The following is an 18313-nucleotide window of genomic DNA, read 5'->3' as shown; positions in this document are numbered from 1 at the left end:
ACCACCACAGTGGCAGGAATGAACTTGAGCATAAAACTTAACCATTCTGTGAAGTCTGACAAAAGGATGTAACAAACACAATTTGTTATAGAGTGCCTTCACTTTGCTGACAAAGGAAACCAGGTTAAAAAAGTAAACCTCACAGACAAAATATGAGGCAAGGTTTTACTCAGTTCAGTAAAACTTCTGTAATACTAAGAGTTGCATTTATTATTTCATTAAGCTGCAGCAACACAACTACAATAGCATACATGCCATGACTTATTCTGTGAATTGATCGTATTGGAAGAAGTCCACTACACTGTGGCATACCCGTTGCTCATGCAGTGGCTATGTTTGAGGTACATCTGTACCCAAACATTAAAAAAAGGAAAATCATCAGCCATTTGCTTAACAGGCTCATAATAACAGTATCAGTTAGGAATGGACTAAGGGTAAAATCTAACTCCTTTCCCTTCAGCAATTTATCTTAACACTAACATTCTTTTTCTGTTCTCCAGCAGATGCATTGGTGCTTGGGCTTTTCTCTGCTTCTTACTCCAGGGGTAACGTCAGCAGATGTGAATCCACCACAGCACTCAGGCACTGTGGGACCTGCTTTGCAGTGGGGTGCCCTCCACCAAACAGATCCCAAACCTTTCTCTACATATGTAAACACAGAGCAAAGCTGAACACAGCAGAGCAAAAGGCTACAATTTATCTGATACCCTAGTTAACCAATCATGATCAAAAGACTTTGTTTAACAGGGAAACTGCCTCAGCTGACAAGTATTTACAATATCAGCCTCTGTGAACGTTTTAAAATATTCTTAGTAACATAGTCACTGACAAACTATTTAATGTCTGGAGATTGTTGATTACCTGTAATTTCTCCATTCTCAATCACGAGATTGCTACTATTGGCTCTTGTGACACTGTCATATGATGGAGGGAAGGATGCTGAGGACAAAGTTTCAGACTTGTCAGGACTCCTACCATAGTTTTCACCCATCATACATGCAATAAGTCCTTCTCTTTCTGGAGCAGCATCTCCAAGCGTATCAATACTGCAAGTTCTGCGATGGTACAGATAAGAAGCCTGCTTTATAGAGCGCAGGAGCAAATGACTCCTGTAGGCACGCTGGATGACAGTGGCAGATGCTTCTTCTTGTCTATGTCTGAGCGTAGTAGAGATTGGCTCATAGGATTTTTTTGATGGATTGGCAGACATGAACTTCTCTTCCATTTGTACTTTTAGAGTATCCAGCTCCCCAGAATCTCCTAACACTCGTTTGGTAAAAGCAAACAAAATGTCCAAGCAGTGGATCCTGTCTCCACTGACCATAGGCAGATCCATTGCTATGAGTTCAACTTTATTTGGTTTTGGTACCCGTAAAGGTTCAGCCAGAGCATCTGCAAAGTCTGAAAGAGCAGAGAAAGTTATAAACTGAGTCGCCTCAGGATCAAACTTCTCCCAGATTTCATAAAAGATGTCAAAGTCATCTTCCCCTAAAGGCTCTGTACTTTCCTCTGTAGCAGCATTGAAGTTCTCCAGAATAACAGCTATATACATGTTTACAACAATAAGAAATGATACAATGATGTAACTTACAAAATAAATAATACCTATGGCAGGTTTACCACATTCGCCTATAGTACCATTTATATTTGGATCACAGAATGGTGGCCCAGTGTTTAAAATAGGACTGAGAAGACCATCCCAGCCAGCTGACGTGGTGATTTGGAAGAGACAAAGCATGCTGTTAGCGAAAGTTTGGAAGTTGAATATATCGTCAATGCCGTCTTCCATCTTCACATAGGCAAAGTTAGCCATGCCAAAAATGGCATAAATAAACATGACCAGAAAAAGCAAGAGGCCAATGTTGAACAGAGCAGGTAGGGACATCATTAATGCAAAGAGCAGTGTTCGAATTCCTTTGGCAGCCCGGATAAGTCTCAGTATCCGTCCAATGCGAGCCAAGCGAATGACCCTGAAGAGCGTAGGTGGTAAGAAATGTTCAAATGCTTTACCAATGCCAGAAAGCAGTAAGGCTAAAATGGAAAGGATAACAGCTAGTTAGAATTCGCATTTCAGCCTGACTAGTAAGTAGGATGAAATTACAATATCTGTGCAGTTGAAAAAATATCTGATGCATGTGTGCTGAGACCCTAACAGAACAACCTTTAATAGAAGTTAGATTCAAAAAAATAGTTGTAGAAAGCAGCAGTTATGAACTGCATTCCTCAGCCACCAGAATATAGCACCTGTTGCACTAAGGATGGTAAGCACATTTCCATATACAATTTCAAATATCCAAATCAGTCAACACTCAATGACTGATGGTTTTCTTTGACACTCATTGCATGAATACTTCAGCAGGTGCAAGTTATGCACTTACCTTTAAATTTGACTTCAAATACTGACATTACGAAGCTAAACTGAGAAAACAAGACATAATAATAATGTCATGGTCATCATTTAGATGATATAGTCAAGATATGCATAAACAAACCCAGCAATGGACACTGAAGTTGTGCATGCCTCTCGACAATGACTTTTGGTTCATTAGGGACATAGCTATTAGGATAGGATATTATTTTGTCTTTAGTTTGCATGAAAAATGACAGACCTAGTAGCACTAGAAGAGGTTTGATTTTTCTAGGTTTTGATGTGTTGGATACACCTTTCTGGATTTCCATTCCAGGAACTTAATTTCTCAAGGAAGAGACATACTCTCTTTGGAATCTTGCTTACTCAAAACATAAGTCATACTAAAAAAACAAAATATTTTTCTTCTCCTAAATGCCTTCTGCTATTTTGGCAATACAGGAGTTAGGAGTTGTTACATTGGCAGAAATCTCAAATTCGCCACAGCTCTTTACCCCATTCTTCCACTGCAATCACTTCAAATTGAACCTGTGATACATTTGAGTTGTTCTTTTCTGTTCTGTTACACAGTGTAAACCCTTATTTTCAATCAGCCATGCCTGAGTTTCCAGAAATGGAATTCTATCATCTATAATTTGATTCCAGTCTATTCTCTGTATACCTCAATTGTTTATTACAAACACAGATGACAAAACCCAGTAATTTTTGTCTGATCAAAGATTTTCTTAGCTCGCATTAAACCTATAACAATGGAAATTATCACATAATGTGGTACTGGTATGATCAGTTATTCATTCTCCCTTTCAGAATAGGAAAAAGCAACCTAAAGAACCACTATGAAAGATTTTACATAACACAAGTTCTTTTAATTGTTAATACTTCTATTAAAAGAAAATAGAAGAAATTTTGAAAAAAAATTCTTATTATTTGAATATAATAATGGTGGGTTTCTTAGTCCTTTTTCCTCAAGAATTATGATTTCCATTGCAACATCCATTTGCAGTTGATAAGTTTTTAGTAATTTTTCTCTGAAAAGAATGACAATTGATTTAGCAAATAATTTGCCAAACAGATTTTACTTACCAACAAGTGACATGATCACAACAACTAAATCAAATATGTTCCAGGCATTTGAGAAATAGTACTGCCTCAGAGCCACCAATTTCAGTACACATTCTGCAGTAAAAATGGCAACGAAGAGTATATTGATTTTGTTAAGGATGTTAGTCTTTGTTTCACTTTGCTCATAGGTTTCCACCATCATGGTGATCATGTTAAGGCAGATGAGAATCATGATGACAATATCAAAGGCTTGATGTGTTACAATGTCAAACAGGAAACCTTGGTACCTGTTCTAAAGAAAAAAGAAATACATTGGGCATCAGATATGAAAGTAGGGAGTATTCACCTGTACATGTTTTATGTTGCAAAGCCACTCAACTATAATGAAGTCAGAGAAATTTAAGGCAGAACATAAAAATGACAATAAAAATCCCTTCCTCTCTTGAAATTTAACCAGTTCCAAGGTAAATGTAAAACCCAACATTATTTATGCAGACAACTTAATAAATATTTAACTTGTAAAATCTTTAAGTGCAACTTTTTGGTATGAAATTTACTTTTGAGCACTGTCTGAGTATCAGTATACAGACTGTATAAATAATTCATATGCAGTATATGAACACACACACTTTTAAGTGAATTAAATAGCGCTTTTGCAATCCATTTTTCTTTTGAAGGATTCAGACAATCTTACCAGTGGTCTTGGAATGGGTTTTTGTGGTTTCTTGGATCCCAGCTTTTTCATTGCATTGTAATATTTTTTCTGTTCTTCAGTCATAAAGATATCTTCCCCACCTAAGTATTTAAAGAAATGTCACTGTTAACTTAGTATGAAAGCAGCACAATGGTAGTTGCAAAATCTGAAATGCTGGAAACTAACATTCCTTCCTTTGTCATGTGTTGCTAGTACTAGCCTTTTCCATAATGTGTAACTGTGCCCAAAAAAACAGTGTCACAAACCATACATTCACAGAGCAGAAGTCCTGGGGTGACACACGCCTAGCTCAGGAAGCATGAAATCAAAGTACCTACTGAAGACAGGAACAAATTTTTCCCTGGCTTCACACATCCTGGTCTTGTTGAATATCCAGACTATTCATCAGAGTATCTGTACCAGATCATGTTCAAAAAGAGTTTCCTGGCATGCTCAGTTCCCTAAAATGAGCAAAATTTTAAAGGGCTGCAAAGAAGATGCCATTGCCTTCAAAACCCTGGGAAAGAGATAGGTGTTCTGATTATAGCAGAAAAGAATGGAGGCAGAAGCACACCCTGGGTGTTACTTCTGCCGACTTAATTACTAATGCTCAGACCATGTTCTCTTAAGACAGTGTTGCTCAAGATATAGTAGTTGCCTGGGAGCACAAGCAGTATACTTATCTTTTTTTTTTGTTGGTTGAAGTTGTCAATAATAACACCCACAAAGAGATTCAGGGTAAAAAAAGATCCAAAGATGATAAAGATCACAAAGTAGAGATACATAAATAGACTGTGCTCCATTTTTGGCTGCTCATTTTTCTGCAAAAATAAGAAGCAACATGAAAAATCACCAATAACAATATGGGCCCAATTCAGAATAATCTTCATATTGCAGATCTTCCCACAAATAGATCCCAGAATTACAGACCTACTGCTAGTTTTGACAAAATTGGTATAGTTTAAAACTACCAGTAGTGCATAACACAAGATTTTGTATGTATATGACACTTTTGGAAGGCAAACAAAATGGAAGAAAGTAACATTCTTATTGTGACTACAAGATGCATCAGAATTCTATGCTCTCGTACACACATTATTGCTCAGATGCCTTTGTGGGTTGGGTGGGGTTTTTTTCATTTTCAAACCTGACTTAAAACCCTACAGTTTGCAATTGATTGAGACCCTAATAAAGTGAATAGAAACTGTTACTGAATTGGACATTCTTGACATGGTTTTCACAATCATTTCAGAAGAATCAGTTCAGCTTCTTCAGTAATAAGAGCTGTAAATTGCTCAGTGCTTGAAAAGTCAAGCAAACTATTTAGAAGTCTAATTCCAAGCTGTTGCCATTAAAAATCTTGGCAAGAAGTTTTTCAAATCAAAACACAAAAATCCACTGAAATACACACAAAATTCATGTATGGTTACTTTTAATATTACTTGACCCCTTTGAACTCATGATCAAATTAAGATAGCCTCTTCATTTCAAATTCTTTGCCTCCAAAGACATACCCCTTTGTTCTGCATAACATTGGATGATACATTTAATAAGACAGCAAATGTGACTGACAATATAAAAAAATGACAAAATAGTACTCCTGATGCTTGACAATGTATTTTAAATGGTTGCTTAGCCACAATAACTCAATTCTTGGTGAAGATTGGTTTTACATTTTGAAGTGGACTATATTACATCAAAACATTCAGGTTTACTCCGCATTTGATTTTCATAAAAGAAGATGTGTAAAGGCAAGTGCTTTCATGTGAGTGGGAACTTTCAACTCCCCTGTTAGCTGATGGGCATCCAGTTATTAGTAGAGCCAACACAGTATGAAGAGGTGTTCAGCTGAGCAATATAGATATCCAACGTGAGCAGAAATACTGCCTAGGTCCCTCTGAGCATATTGACTAGATCTTCATCACTGATAGAGGGCATTTGGAGGTGAACTCAATTGGAAACCTTACACTGTGGTTAACTGTATTTAGGTTGGTGAGTGGATCTGGAGTTGAATTCCTCTCCCTATTACAATAGATTAGCTGTAATGAGTCATTGACAGATTAAATGTTTACATCAGATCACAAAACTAATTACTGGAAAAAACTGGCACAAGCAGCAGAAGTAAAAGTACAGAAATTATAATGCTTTTGCAGAAAGCAGTAGCATTGACAAAAAATATAGTTTAACTATAATGACTGACCTCTCGTGAATCTACTGCTGCATACATTATTTCCATCCAACCTTTAAATGTTGCCTAGAATGAGAGATTATAGAAAACATGTTGAACTTTCAGAGTAAAAGTCTTCACATAATTTGCAATATCTGAATGACACAGATTGGAGTAAGCACATGGTATGGTCAAAACCCTTCATTAGCATGGTCTATTAAAGGCTTTAACAACCCTCATGGCTAAACAATCTGTATTTTGGCAAATCAGGTCAGTATTTGCCCCATATTTCCTTCTGAGATAGACTCTAGCTCTCAGGTTTGTGAACTTGCTGTGGAATCAAACAGCACATGTATACCAGATGCTTACTTTATCACCTGGAAATTCTTAGAATCATAGAATCGTTAGGGTTGGAAAGGACCTTAAGATCATCTAGTTCCAACACCCCTGCCATGGGCAGGGACACCTTACACTAAAGCATATCACCCAAGGCCTCGTCCAACCTAGCCTTGAACATTGCCAGGGTTGGAGCATTCACAACTTCCCTGGTCAGCCCATTCCAGTGCCTCACCACCCTAACAGGAAAGAATTTTCTCCTTATATCCAACCTGAACTTCCCCTGTTTAAGTTTTCACCCGTTACCCCTTGTCCTATCACTACAGTCTCTAACTAAGAGTCCCTCTCCAGCATCCCTATAAGCCCCCTTCAGATACTGGAAGGCTGCTATGGGGTCTCCATGGAGCCTTCTCTTCTCCAGGCTGAACAGCCCCAACTTCCTCAGCCTGTCTTCATATGGGAGGTGCTCCAGTCGCCTGATCATCCTCGTGGCCCTTAGTGGGGTTTAATTTGTCCCCCTTTTTCTATTTGTGTGTACACACAGTACTAGCATTTGAACAGCCAGATACAAGGGAAGAGCCAGCTGTACAATACCACTCTCTTCCATCACCCGTAGATGTAAGTTAGGAGTTGACAGGAGGTCAAGCCCACACGGCATGGTGCTGGCTAGTGAAGGCAAGCAGCACTTACCACCTGAAGAAGAGCCAGGTAGCCAGAGCCAACATCATCAAAGTTGACTTTAACATTGACCCAGAATATTTTTCCTGTGTTATTATACATTCTACAGTCTGTTATGTCATTGATTGAATTATTTAATTCTGAATCTTCTTCTGTCAGATTGACACATTTCCCAAACTTCCCAGCAAAAAGGGTCACTCCCATGATGCTAAAGATGAGCCAGAAGATGAGGCAGACAAGCAGAACATTCATGATGGAAGGGATAGCTCCCAAGAGGGCATTGACAACCACCTTGGATGAAATAGGAGAGGAAAAATACACTTAAACAAAGATGGGCTCAAGAATCTGCTCAATGCAGTAAGCAGTCGCTTAGTCATCTCAGCAAACAGAAACCTAATGTTTTCCATATAAATACTAACCACAGTTGTCAGGGGTACCTTGAACGAAGATGCAGACCTCTATAGTATATTATAGGCTTTCAAAAGAATAGTTGAAATAATTTGGTCTGCTGCAAGCCACTACCACATACGTATAATACAGTGTGAGACCACCCCCTCTTAATGCCTTTCCCTTGGGTTTGGAATGGGGGATGCTTTGTTTGTTTTAAGCTTTCAAACATAAATTTTCTGAACTATTCATCCATAGGCACTGATGCAGAGGACTGTATTATTAAGACTGTACAAAGCAGTTTTTAAAAGTTCCAGTAATAACTATCTGTTAGTATTTGCTCAATCTATTATTTTTAGTGGATTATGATTGTGTTTGGAGTGCGTAACCATGAGCTAGGTACTTTTTCTGTGCTAGGTGCTGTACAATCATAAAAAATGTCTATATAGGTTTTAAGTGCATGCTAAGACGTAACAGACTGCTTCATTAAGTGGGGTAGTGTAAGGAAACCATGAGAATATGGTGGAGGCAGTCAACTCAGCTGTCAGGTAGCAATTGATCAACTCGATGGACAAGAAGAAAAATGAAAAAGCTTTGTGAATCCTTTTGGGCACCAGAAAGTATGATGGCACCCGTTTCAAAATCAACTCCCAATATGGAAATTTTGATACATTGTTAATTAATTTAATGCAATTTTTTCTCTGCCTTCACAGTGATAGGATCGCAATTGGAGGGCTTTCAGTCTCACTTCCAGGAGATATTCAAGAGCCATCTGTATTGCTGCATTACCATACAAGTGTGTGACAGTGATGCCATAGATATTTCTATCACCTGTTTTTGCATGCCAGAGTATATCCCATAGACCAGACTTCTGACAAAATGCCACTGTGATTATCATACTGTTTCACACTGCATTGTACAGTTATGCTTTGCATATGGCTTAGTTGAAACTTTCTCTGCAGTTGCTTAATGGTAGATTTGCAATTACATGTTATTAATGTCCAGCAGCTTCACATTGTTCCAGGTGTTCCTTTGATAGAAAAAGGCAGCAAATATTCTACAGACACCCTTGCATTTTGAAAGAAGTCTCTTTAGAACAATAATCTGAGCTAAGTATTTCTTAATAGTCTAAATTTTTTGTAAATCAATACAGTGAAAACTTGTGGAAGGGAGGTGATTCTTTCCTCTAAATTAGCTTGTCATCAGACTTTGAAAATGAGAATTGTGCTCACAGTTCTTATTCTCTCTTTTATTTTTGGCTACCTCAGTAAGACAGAAACACAAGAATGACTGAGCAGCAATGGAACAAAGTTCTGCCTAGTCTATTTTTAGTTTCAATGGCCCTTAGTATCTATCACTAGAGGAAAGTGTAAGTAGCAGCCAAGTACAGAGGAACCTTTTATAAATTCATTTCATAGGTTCTAAACTGAACTTGGGATAGACGTGAACTTCATAAAGACACAGTCATGAGTTATGAACCTGTTACATGCTTATTATACTGACAAGCTTTAATTTGTATTCAGTCTTACCCTCATGCCTTCAAATCGAGATAATGCTCTTAAGGGTCTCAGAGCTCGGAGAGTCCTAAGAGATTTCATGGGGCCTAATGAGCTGCTTAAGAGGTCTGTTAAAGAGACCTGAAAAGGAAGACAAAAGAAAGCATTAGCAATGTCCTGACACCTGTTTCCTTTATTCCTGTTTAAAAAACAAAACCCAACAAACAAAAACAAAAACCCAAAACCAAATCTCCCCATATTTTCAGCATCCAGAGTGCAATATCCTGAAACCACCATTAAAGGAGGCAGGAATGTTGTCTTAACTTTGTATCCAGAAAATAATCAGCAATTCTACTACATCCAGCATCACAACCTCTGTAGAAACACCGAAGGCAGAACTTACTCCTACAATAAGGAAGTCCAGCCAGCACCAGGCATTGGTGAAATACTTCTTGAAGCCATAAGCCACCCATTTCAGAAGCATCTCCAGAAAAAAGATGAAAGTGAATATTTTGTCAAGAAATGACAACATAGTTTTGATGCTTTTTCTCTCATTTATATGTATGTCTTCAAATGCCTGAAATTGTAACATAGAGATAAATGGTAAAAGTCAGAGATGAGCTTTATAAAATGGAAGTCTAGCATTATTAAGAACCTTTCATCATTCAGTAAGTGTTTTACACAAATCTAAATGCAATCCTTTACTCAAATCTATGTCAGCTGGTAAACCTGAAATTCTCCCTGTCCCTTCTCTTTCTTTTTCTCTATATACTACAGCCTTGTACGCCTCTATAGTACAGCCTATAGTACAGCATGATGTGGGGACATGCACACTGGGATCCTAGGAGTAAAATATATGCCTTCTGGGAAATTTATTTCAAGACTTTTAAACACTGAAGATAACTAGGTATTATTTTTTCTAACTGTTAAGAGTCATTTATTTCTTTTAATGATATAAAAACTCCTTTATAATTCACAAATGAGAAATAACTTCCTGAAAAATATCCAGTATACAACTAGAATAGAAACAGTTTCTGAGATTTATATATTTTGGCTTTGCTCATGCTCTCTTATAATTTTTCATAATATGAATAATACATTTGCAATAATTACAATAGTGAATAAATGACTGCTATGTGAAGCCTCTTCTTTTTTTAACCCTGATGAGTTCAAAGATATTTGTTGTGTTTTCTGCTGAAAACTACTTCTCTGTGTGCAAATTAATGTTAAAAATGCCTCTAAATAAGTACATGAAACTGTGCTATACTAACCAGGGCTCCACTGCTCAAAAGAATCATGAATATGATAAAAGATTCAAACCAGGAATGTTCAACAATCTGGTAGCAGGTTTTTCTGAGATTCCACCATGTTTCTCCTCCAGACTTTATGGTACTGCCCACATAACAACGAAAGTATCGAACACAACCTAAAGTGAGAGACAACGATGAAAGTATGGAAGGAATCTACATGCATGTGAAGGGGTGCCCCAGAAACATTTGGGGGCAGGGAGGAGTCAACAGACACATTATCTGCATCACTGTTGGTCATTTTCCCTGTTCTACCATGAGAAATAAAAAAGGAAACATCTACTTTTTTTTTTGCCTTGTAACTCCTATTTACATAAAGTAGGTGGAGCCCTTTTCGACAACTTCCCATTATGTCATATTCTAGCTGATATATAGGCTCCCTAAGAGGACACATCTCCTTTCAGGCCCACCAGATTACTTTTTATATCAGACAATGACACCGGGGCCACCTGACATTCCCTGACAATCTCATTACAAAATCCTTATAAATTACTTACTAATTTTGCCAAGAATTAACTCACCTTGGCTAACATTTTCCTTCCTGTATGCTCTATACTAATTCATGTTTTCATTGTGGTGAAAAAAGTCAGAAGGCATCTGTCGTTTCCAAGCATGAAAAAAATAATGCATATATGTGTCATATGTATATGATATCTTATACACATTGCATAGTATCATACATATAACTCATATATACAACAGGATATAACGTGTAAAAAACATCTAATAGTTTTTCTTTTAATAATCCCAGTTTTCCCAGTATTGTGCAAGATGAGGCAGGGATTGCACAAGATGAGAACTTTTTTTCTTGTGCAGACATCTGTGTTAGGTACAGCTCTGCTGCACCATCAGTTAAGTTTTCTGATAGTTTGGCCACAGCAGGCACATTCCAGTCTGGGACTACAGAGCACAAAACATTTCACAAATCTTCTCTGAAGCAGGGAAAAAAAAAACCAAAACCAACCAACCAAAAAAGGAACAAAAATGTTCATTTCTTTTGTTCTAAGGGCTGTACTGGCAAAAAAAAAAATGCCATTGATAAGGAGTTTTGAAAAAAAAAAACCCTTGTAGCTCAGAAACCTGGCATGTGTATTATTAATGCAATACTTCTGTTTTTTTCAGGAGAAATCTAACTGCAATGTAGGAATAGTGTATCTCCCTTACAATTTATGAAGAATAACACAACAGTAAAAATATGTATTAGTACACAGAGGATACTTTGCATTCAGGGACATCACCTCTCTAGCTTCAAATAATTTCTACATGCTTCACTGTTATTGATTTAATCCTAAAACTGTGCATTAGAAATTTCATTGACCCAGAAAGTGCACTGTTTAAAAAAGGCCAGCTCTGCAGAACAGGGCAAGGAGGTGAGGGGATGGGAGCAATTACAACCAGATTGGATTTATCCATGTTTTCACCAGATAAAATATCCAGGAAGTGGTGCTTAAATGGGAAAGTGGTGATGAAGGAAAGGCTTTGCCTTTGGGAGCGGAGGAGGAAAACAAGCTCAGAGAGCTGTGGGACCTGCTGCTGGGCTCCACACATGCAAGTCTGAGAAGTCCCTCCTGATCAATTTGTGGTACAGGGAAGCTTGAATGGACAGAAAACAACAGAATCAAAGAAAACTCGGGGGATGGGTAGAAATGGAGATGGAGCAAAGAGCAAGTTGTAGCACCAGGAAGAATTTTACTACGGTTATAATTCATTTAGTATAACACATGTGGAAGAAATGAGCCTATAAACTGACTTGATATAGTTTATTCTTTTGCAACTAATACTGAAAGTGCAGTGATTACTGCTGGCCTTCAGCAGTGATGGTTATTAGGGGAAAATCTCAAGAGCTATGTCTTTGCATCTTATGAAAACAACGTGTTGTTACACATAGAATCTTAGAATAGTTAGGGTTGGAAAGGACCTTAAGATCATCTAGTTCCAACCCCCCTGCCATGACCAGGGACACCTCACACTAAACCACGTCACCCAAAGCTCTGTCCAACCTGGCCTTGAACACCTCCAGGGATGGAGCATTCACAACTTCCCTGGGCAACCCATTCCAGTGCCTCACCACCCTAACAGTAAAGAACTTCTTCCTTATATCCAGTCTAAACTTCCCCTGTTTAAGTTTAAATCCATTACCCCTTGTCCTATCACTACAGTCTCTAATGAAGAGTCCCTCCCCAGCATTCCTACAGGCCCCCTTCAGATACTGGAAGGCTGCTATGAGGTCTTCACGCAGCCTTCTCTTCTCCAGGCTGAACAGCCCCAACTCTCTAACATGTTAGGGCAGGAAGAATTCAAAAAGGTACAGAACAAATTGTGAAACTATTTCTAAAGCTAGATGTTGTATGATGATTTGAGAAGGGATTCCCAGGTTATCATCTTACAGAAATTCCACTTCATCCTAGAAGCTTTTCTCTGCTTATTTCGTGCCTTTGTTTGCTACAGAGATAGTTCACAAAGCGCTATTTGAGGAATAAACATTCATACAGTTGCAAAGTTGTGATGGTTAGAGACCCTTTTTTGTGTTTGTCTCAAAGCATCTCAAAAGACAGCAGGAACTGTCAGTGTGCTATCGAGGGGCAAACGGCCGGCGTCAGAGCACGGATCCTGCTCCACCAAGGTGAGGGGTGCTTTCCTGTGTTTTCTGCCCCGAGGCCGTGAAGATTAATTGCCGGGGCAACAAACTGCCCAGAGAGAGAGACATAGATACAGCGGCACCTGCCAGGGCACAACGTGAATGGGGTCTGGGGTTTACCTGATACCCCTGCGGATGAGTCTCATCCGCGGGAGGAGTCCGAGAGGGCCGGACCCTATAAAAAAGCAGATGACCTTCAGCCAGGTGGTGCCTCCCTCCACCCTGGATCCCAGCAGACTCACTGACCGCAAGGATCACAAGGACTCCAGGGACCACAGCTGAAAGAATTTCCACTTGCTGACCAAGAAGACGTGGCTGGATCCACAGGGTGGTGATCCTGTTTCTCTGTTTATTTTCCTTCCTCCTTTTTTCCTTCTGCTTCAGGTATTATATAAGACCCTGCCACCTCCTGACAGTTTTAGGGACGTTCACAATAAAATTGTTTTGGTTTTCAACCTCCAGAGCTCCCATGTTTTCTTCGGTGAACCGTGCTGAGTATAGCAAAAGAACACCTCCCCACACACGCGGACAGGACAACAGTACAAACAAATCTGATGTGCAAAGTGGTCATTGCCAGGTGAGACCCAATCACATACACTTTCATGTTAAACTCCAGAAGTGACTTGGATTCTGTCCAATAGAGTGAAATTTGCCTTACCTCACTATAATAATCTCCTTTTTGGGGTTTGGATCTATGCCATTCCCCAGATACCAGTTAGGAGCAGTTGGCATTACGGGGAAGGGAGGTTATTTTTCAGGTATCACGGTCTCTCCATTGACTAGAGAGGCAGAAAGATTTGGACTATTTATTCAGTTTCCAGATACCTAATATTAGCTGAAAATACCCAGACCCTACTGACTTGGTATCACTAGAGAAACAAGTTGGGTTTTGACTCGTCTCACTTCCCAGTAGTGAAGCCATGAGAGCCTTACCTTCTGGAAAACAGTCTTCTGGAGTCTTGAAGTCTTCAGCAAACTCTGGAATCTGTTTCAAAAGATCTTCAGGATTTGTCAGATCCACTGTGCTTCCTTCAGAAGAGCTGACACTGTTAAACTATGGAACAAAATAAGATCAGGTTTTGATTCTTTCTGCATTCAGCTCCAAATAAATAAATTTACCCACGAAAAAATAAATTTCAAAATTAAAACTTTGCTATGTACTAATATTTCAAATAGTGTGGCTAATTGAACAAACTTAGTGATCTTAAACGTTTATGAACTTAGAATTGCCAATAGAGGCCAAATATAATTGCAGTATCTTTCTACGTGGACCAGATGTAACCGTTACTTAATAAACTGGTAGATTGGAGAGGTTTTAAATTGCTTATGATCATATATAGTCCTCAAAGCAAGATAAACTACTTGAGTTAAAACCATGAAATAATACAAAGATACATTCAAACAGGAGGAGATAAATATGTCAGGTTCTGAATACCCATAGCAGAATTTATGAAGTAGAAATTGGAATCGTGTATTCTCCAGTTACAAAGCTTTTTGCTATCCCATTACACCACACATAATGTATGATGAGTCAGCAGTTTCTTACAAATTACTTCCTCTATGCTTTTCTTTTATGTTTGCATATTGGTGTTTGTTACTTTTTTAATGTATTCTTTATTCAAAATTATTCAAAAAGTATTTTTAATTAAAAACTACTACCTTTAATGTCATAGTGAGAATATAATTTCATGTATGACTTTTCTTGAAATCAAGACACTTAGGACACAGGCAGACATGATGGAATTTCCTACTTGGAAGCATTTCTCTTTCAATATCAGTTTGGATTTTTCCCCTCCTCTTGTTTTTTTGTGGACTCAGGTTTCAATAAATGGAAAGTAGCAGAGAGTATTTAATAAATTATTTATGTGAATCAAATTTTGTCATTTTTTCCCTATTAAACATTGTTTCCTATACATACTTCTTCTTAAATATCAATACCTAGAAACAAGCACAGCTTTGATTTTATTCGCAGAATTATGACTGTCATTAATCAGCCAAACCAACTACTGCAAGCTCAGAGTTGCTTTTGCCACTGAATCCCACTCCAGAAAATTCTTGGACAGAAACGTACCTGTTCTGGGCCACAGTTGGAAAGTAAATGCCAGAGGAAAAAAAATTGTTACCTCTTTTTCTTCTGGTGATGACAATTCAAACTTCCTATCCTTTCCTAAGTAAAGCACACTGAATTCTTCAGAGGAAAATCCTGATCCTTTACTCCAGCTGCTTGAATTTTTAGCTCTTTCTCCCCTTTGCCTCAGGTGATTTTCATCCTGAAAATAATCTGTGGATTAGAAGGGGTTTCTTTTTCCTTTTTATGAGGTGGACAAGTTGGAAGGGAAAGAAAGATGAGATATACATTTCATTTAAAGTAGGACTCTCCTGACAAAATCATAAGATACAATCTTTTTGATTCTCTGATTTTACCTAAAGATAGAGAGAGGAGAATTTTTCTCAGCAGACATGTGGCAAACTAATGAATTCCAGTGAACTAGCCAAAGTTAAGTGAGAATTTTTCGTAAGAATTAAGACTGGCACATAAGGTAGGAAATCTTGAAACTAAACTGGCAACTTTCTATGGCTAAAATAGAACTGAAAAATTAAGAGAACACAAAGACATAGGATAACATATGCTAGCATGTAAAAAACATTACCTTAATAAAGCCAATCCACGCTTATGCCTTCTAATTTTTTCTAATAATCACTACATACTATACACAGCAAGGACAAGTACAGAGAATGGACCAGAGCTATAAATTTGTATTATCAGCCCCTGACAATGTTCTTTATGCAGAACATGCATTTTTGCTCTGTTATATAAATAATTCCAAAATAGTTGGCATTATTCACATAATGGGGGGGGGGGGGGTGTTACATAATAATTCCAAGTTCACCACAGACTGCCACAATTATCTGTGGGCAATCTATGAGCTATACAATTACATGTGCGTTACACAGCAGGTCAGCTAGGAATTCCTGCAGCAAACCCAACAATTTATGGTCTTTCTTTTAAGACCATGAAAGAATTCTGATTTTAAAAGGCTCCAAGTAATAATTTACCCTCACTTTAAACATTGTACTCTTGGTTCTAGTTCAAAATTTGGTAACTCTGGAAATAGATCAACATATGCCACCCTGCTCTGCTAGAGACAGTCTTCCACCCTACGTGCATCCGTCAACATACATATGATGCTACTGTTCCACTGTAAATGAAGAAATTTATTACCTGTTTGCTGTATTCTGTGTCTGTAAATGTGCTCAGCTTATCATCATCTTCAAAATCCTCACTTGTATTCTCTGCCTCAGCAATAGGGACGCAAACAAATACATTGGGATTGGTAACAAAATCTTCAAGACCTAAGCATTTGTCCCCATTTTTCTCAGCCCATTCATTATTGTAATTCTCTTTACAATTTTTTATTTCTTCACACTTGAACCCAAGTTTGTTCTGTGCAGTCAGTTTGATTTTCTTCCTGTGAGCTTTCTTTATATGCTTGAGCTTTCCACAAAAGGTATCCCATGTAACACTCTTCACAAAGTGAAATCCCTTGTGAATCCGAGCAAAGGCAATACGAAGGTTGTTCATCTCTCCATCATCCTCTGCTGTCTGAAGACAGTCAGCACTGAAGGAATTCAGCAGTAGTGCAATGAAAAGGTTGAGAACCTGAAAGTCATTGAAATAACCAAGTTAAAAGTCACAAGGGTAGAATTTGGAAAACTAAATTCTAGCAGATATTATCAAAGTTCAGCCTTACTAAGCAATCCAAACAATGTAATAACACAATTACTATGACTGATCAAGTTGTGGTTGATTAAGCAAAATTCTCCCTCAGGAATTTTAATGTTCCCATGATCCTTTCCCCCCCCCCCCCGAAGTTATTTAAATTAGTAGCTAAAACAGATTGGTGTATGCCAAATGCATTAGTTGGCCAAAACAACTTTTCAAAGGTTACAGTAGTAACAAAGATTATGGTCATGGCTTGTCGGTTTAATAATGATTCTTCCTTCTTCAAACTAGAATTAAATCAGGCCTCTCTGGAGCTGCTTTCAAAATCCTGTGAGATCAGATTCAGGCCCAGCAATTCAATTAAATCTGCAACATTGTCACAAAAGTCAAAATCAAAAGAAGCTCAAAGTGAGGTTTCCACCCTACTTTTGAGTAATTTTTTAAATGGAAGAAGTTATAAACCTAAACAAATTTTTTTCTTTTTTTTTTTTTTTTTAAGGGAATGGGAGGATTTAGATATTTTTGTAGTTGTTTCAGTTGTTTCAGTTTTGGGTGGGATCTGTGTGTCTTAAACTTTATTGTGTCAGAAGGGCAGATAAAACACCTGAGTCATCCAGGGACTATAGTCAGTAGAGAACATTCACCCTCCAGAGATTAGTTCATCCCATCTGTCTTAGTTACTGACTGTAGGTTGGAATAAATCTCACTCTTAGACACGCCTCTTGTTTACTTTCATAATAAGAAAGCCTAGACAAAGAATGTAGGCTAGACACTTAACTATTTGACAGTTAACATTATGTGATATGAATATAAGTCACAGCATTTCATCACTGAAATCAATCACTGAGGTGTAGAACTGGTGGAACTTCAAACCAGGGGATTTGGGATTCAGCCATAGAACAGCTATTTCCCATAAAGGGCTGCCTAAAATTAATTCTCTTAAATTAATCATGTAAATTAAGGGAAAATTGATAAATGAATGATACTAAGAATGACATGAGAAACAAAGATTTTTTAATGATTTGGCCACTAAGAAAGGACAGACCAGGACCAGGAAGTCAGTCTGCCTCTTATGCCCCAGCATGGGTGTGTAAGAGTGTGTAGTGTATGCCATAGCAGGATCTAGCTTTTGGATATAAATATACTTAGAGATAATTAAATAAAATCTTGATTTCAGTGCTAGGAGTATAGATTCTGCCACTTGCTGATAAAGAACTCAGTACTTGCATGAGCTCTTAAAAGAAAAAATTAAAAATTGATTTTTTGATTTACAGAAGGACTTAACATTTAGCTTCATTAATTCAAGCAGATAAGCCATAAGCCTTACTGATTATTTACATCCAAATCCCAAGATGTGAAGAAAAATAGTTGCCTGCATTACATTTACTGCAAAGATATTCCTCATCACATTGCCACATGAAAAGGTCAGGTGATGCTGTGTGCAAAGCACACGAAA

At 37.9% G+C, this 18313-nt stretch overlaps 1 protein-coding gene across 1 annotated transcript in view; it reads right to left on the bottom strand.

The window, feature by feature from the left end:
* Positions 1–233: 233 nt before the first annotated feature.
* The window catches only part of LOC133280110 (sodium channel protein type 5 subunit alpha-like), a 34710-nt gene continuing 16630 nt past the window's right edge, over positions 234–18313 (bottom strand). Inside the window, exons 16-27 of the mRNA XM_061474509.1 lie at positions 16357–16794; positions 15257–15403; positions 14067–14187; positions 10460–10614; positions 9592–9765; positions 9222–9329; positions 7318–7596; positions 6325–6378; positions 4804–4945; positions 4125–4225; positions 3452–3722; positions 234–2031 (exon numbers count right to left, since the gene is read on the bottom strand). Of these exons, the coding sequence (XP_061330493.1) occupies positions 833–2031; positions 3452–3722; positions 4125–4225; positions 4804–4945; positions 6325–6378; positions 7318–7596; positions 9222–9329; positions 9592–9765; positions 10460–10614; positions 14067–14187; positions 15257–15403; positions 16357–16794 (3189 nt within the window). The 3' untranslated portion in view covers positions 234–832. The remainder of the gene's footprint in view (positions 2032–3451; positions 3723–4124; positions 4226–4803; positions 4946–6324; positions 6379–7317; positions 7597–9221; positions 9330–9591; positions 9766–10459; positions 10615–14066; positions 14188–15256; positions 15404–16356; positions 16795–18313) is intronic.

This window comes from Pezoporus flaviventris, unplaced genomic scaffold (genome assembly GCF_033815535.1).
Source record: "Pezoporus flaviventris isolate CSIRO_AGI_PZ_B2104156 unplaced genomic scaffold, CSIRO_AGI_Pfla_v1 ptg000079l, whole genome shotgun sequence".
Taxonomy (NCBI): domain Eukaryota; kingdom Metazoa; phylum Chordata; class Aves; order Psittaciformes; family Psittacidae; genus Pezoporus; species Pezoporus flaviventris.
The sequence above is the reverse complement of the archived record's forward strand: the minus strand, read 5'-3'. Positions and strand labels throughout refer to the sequence as shown.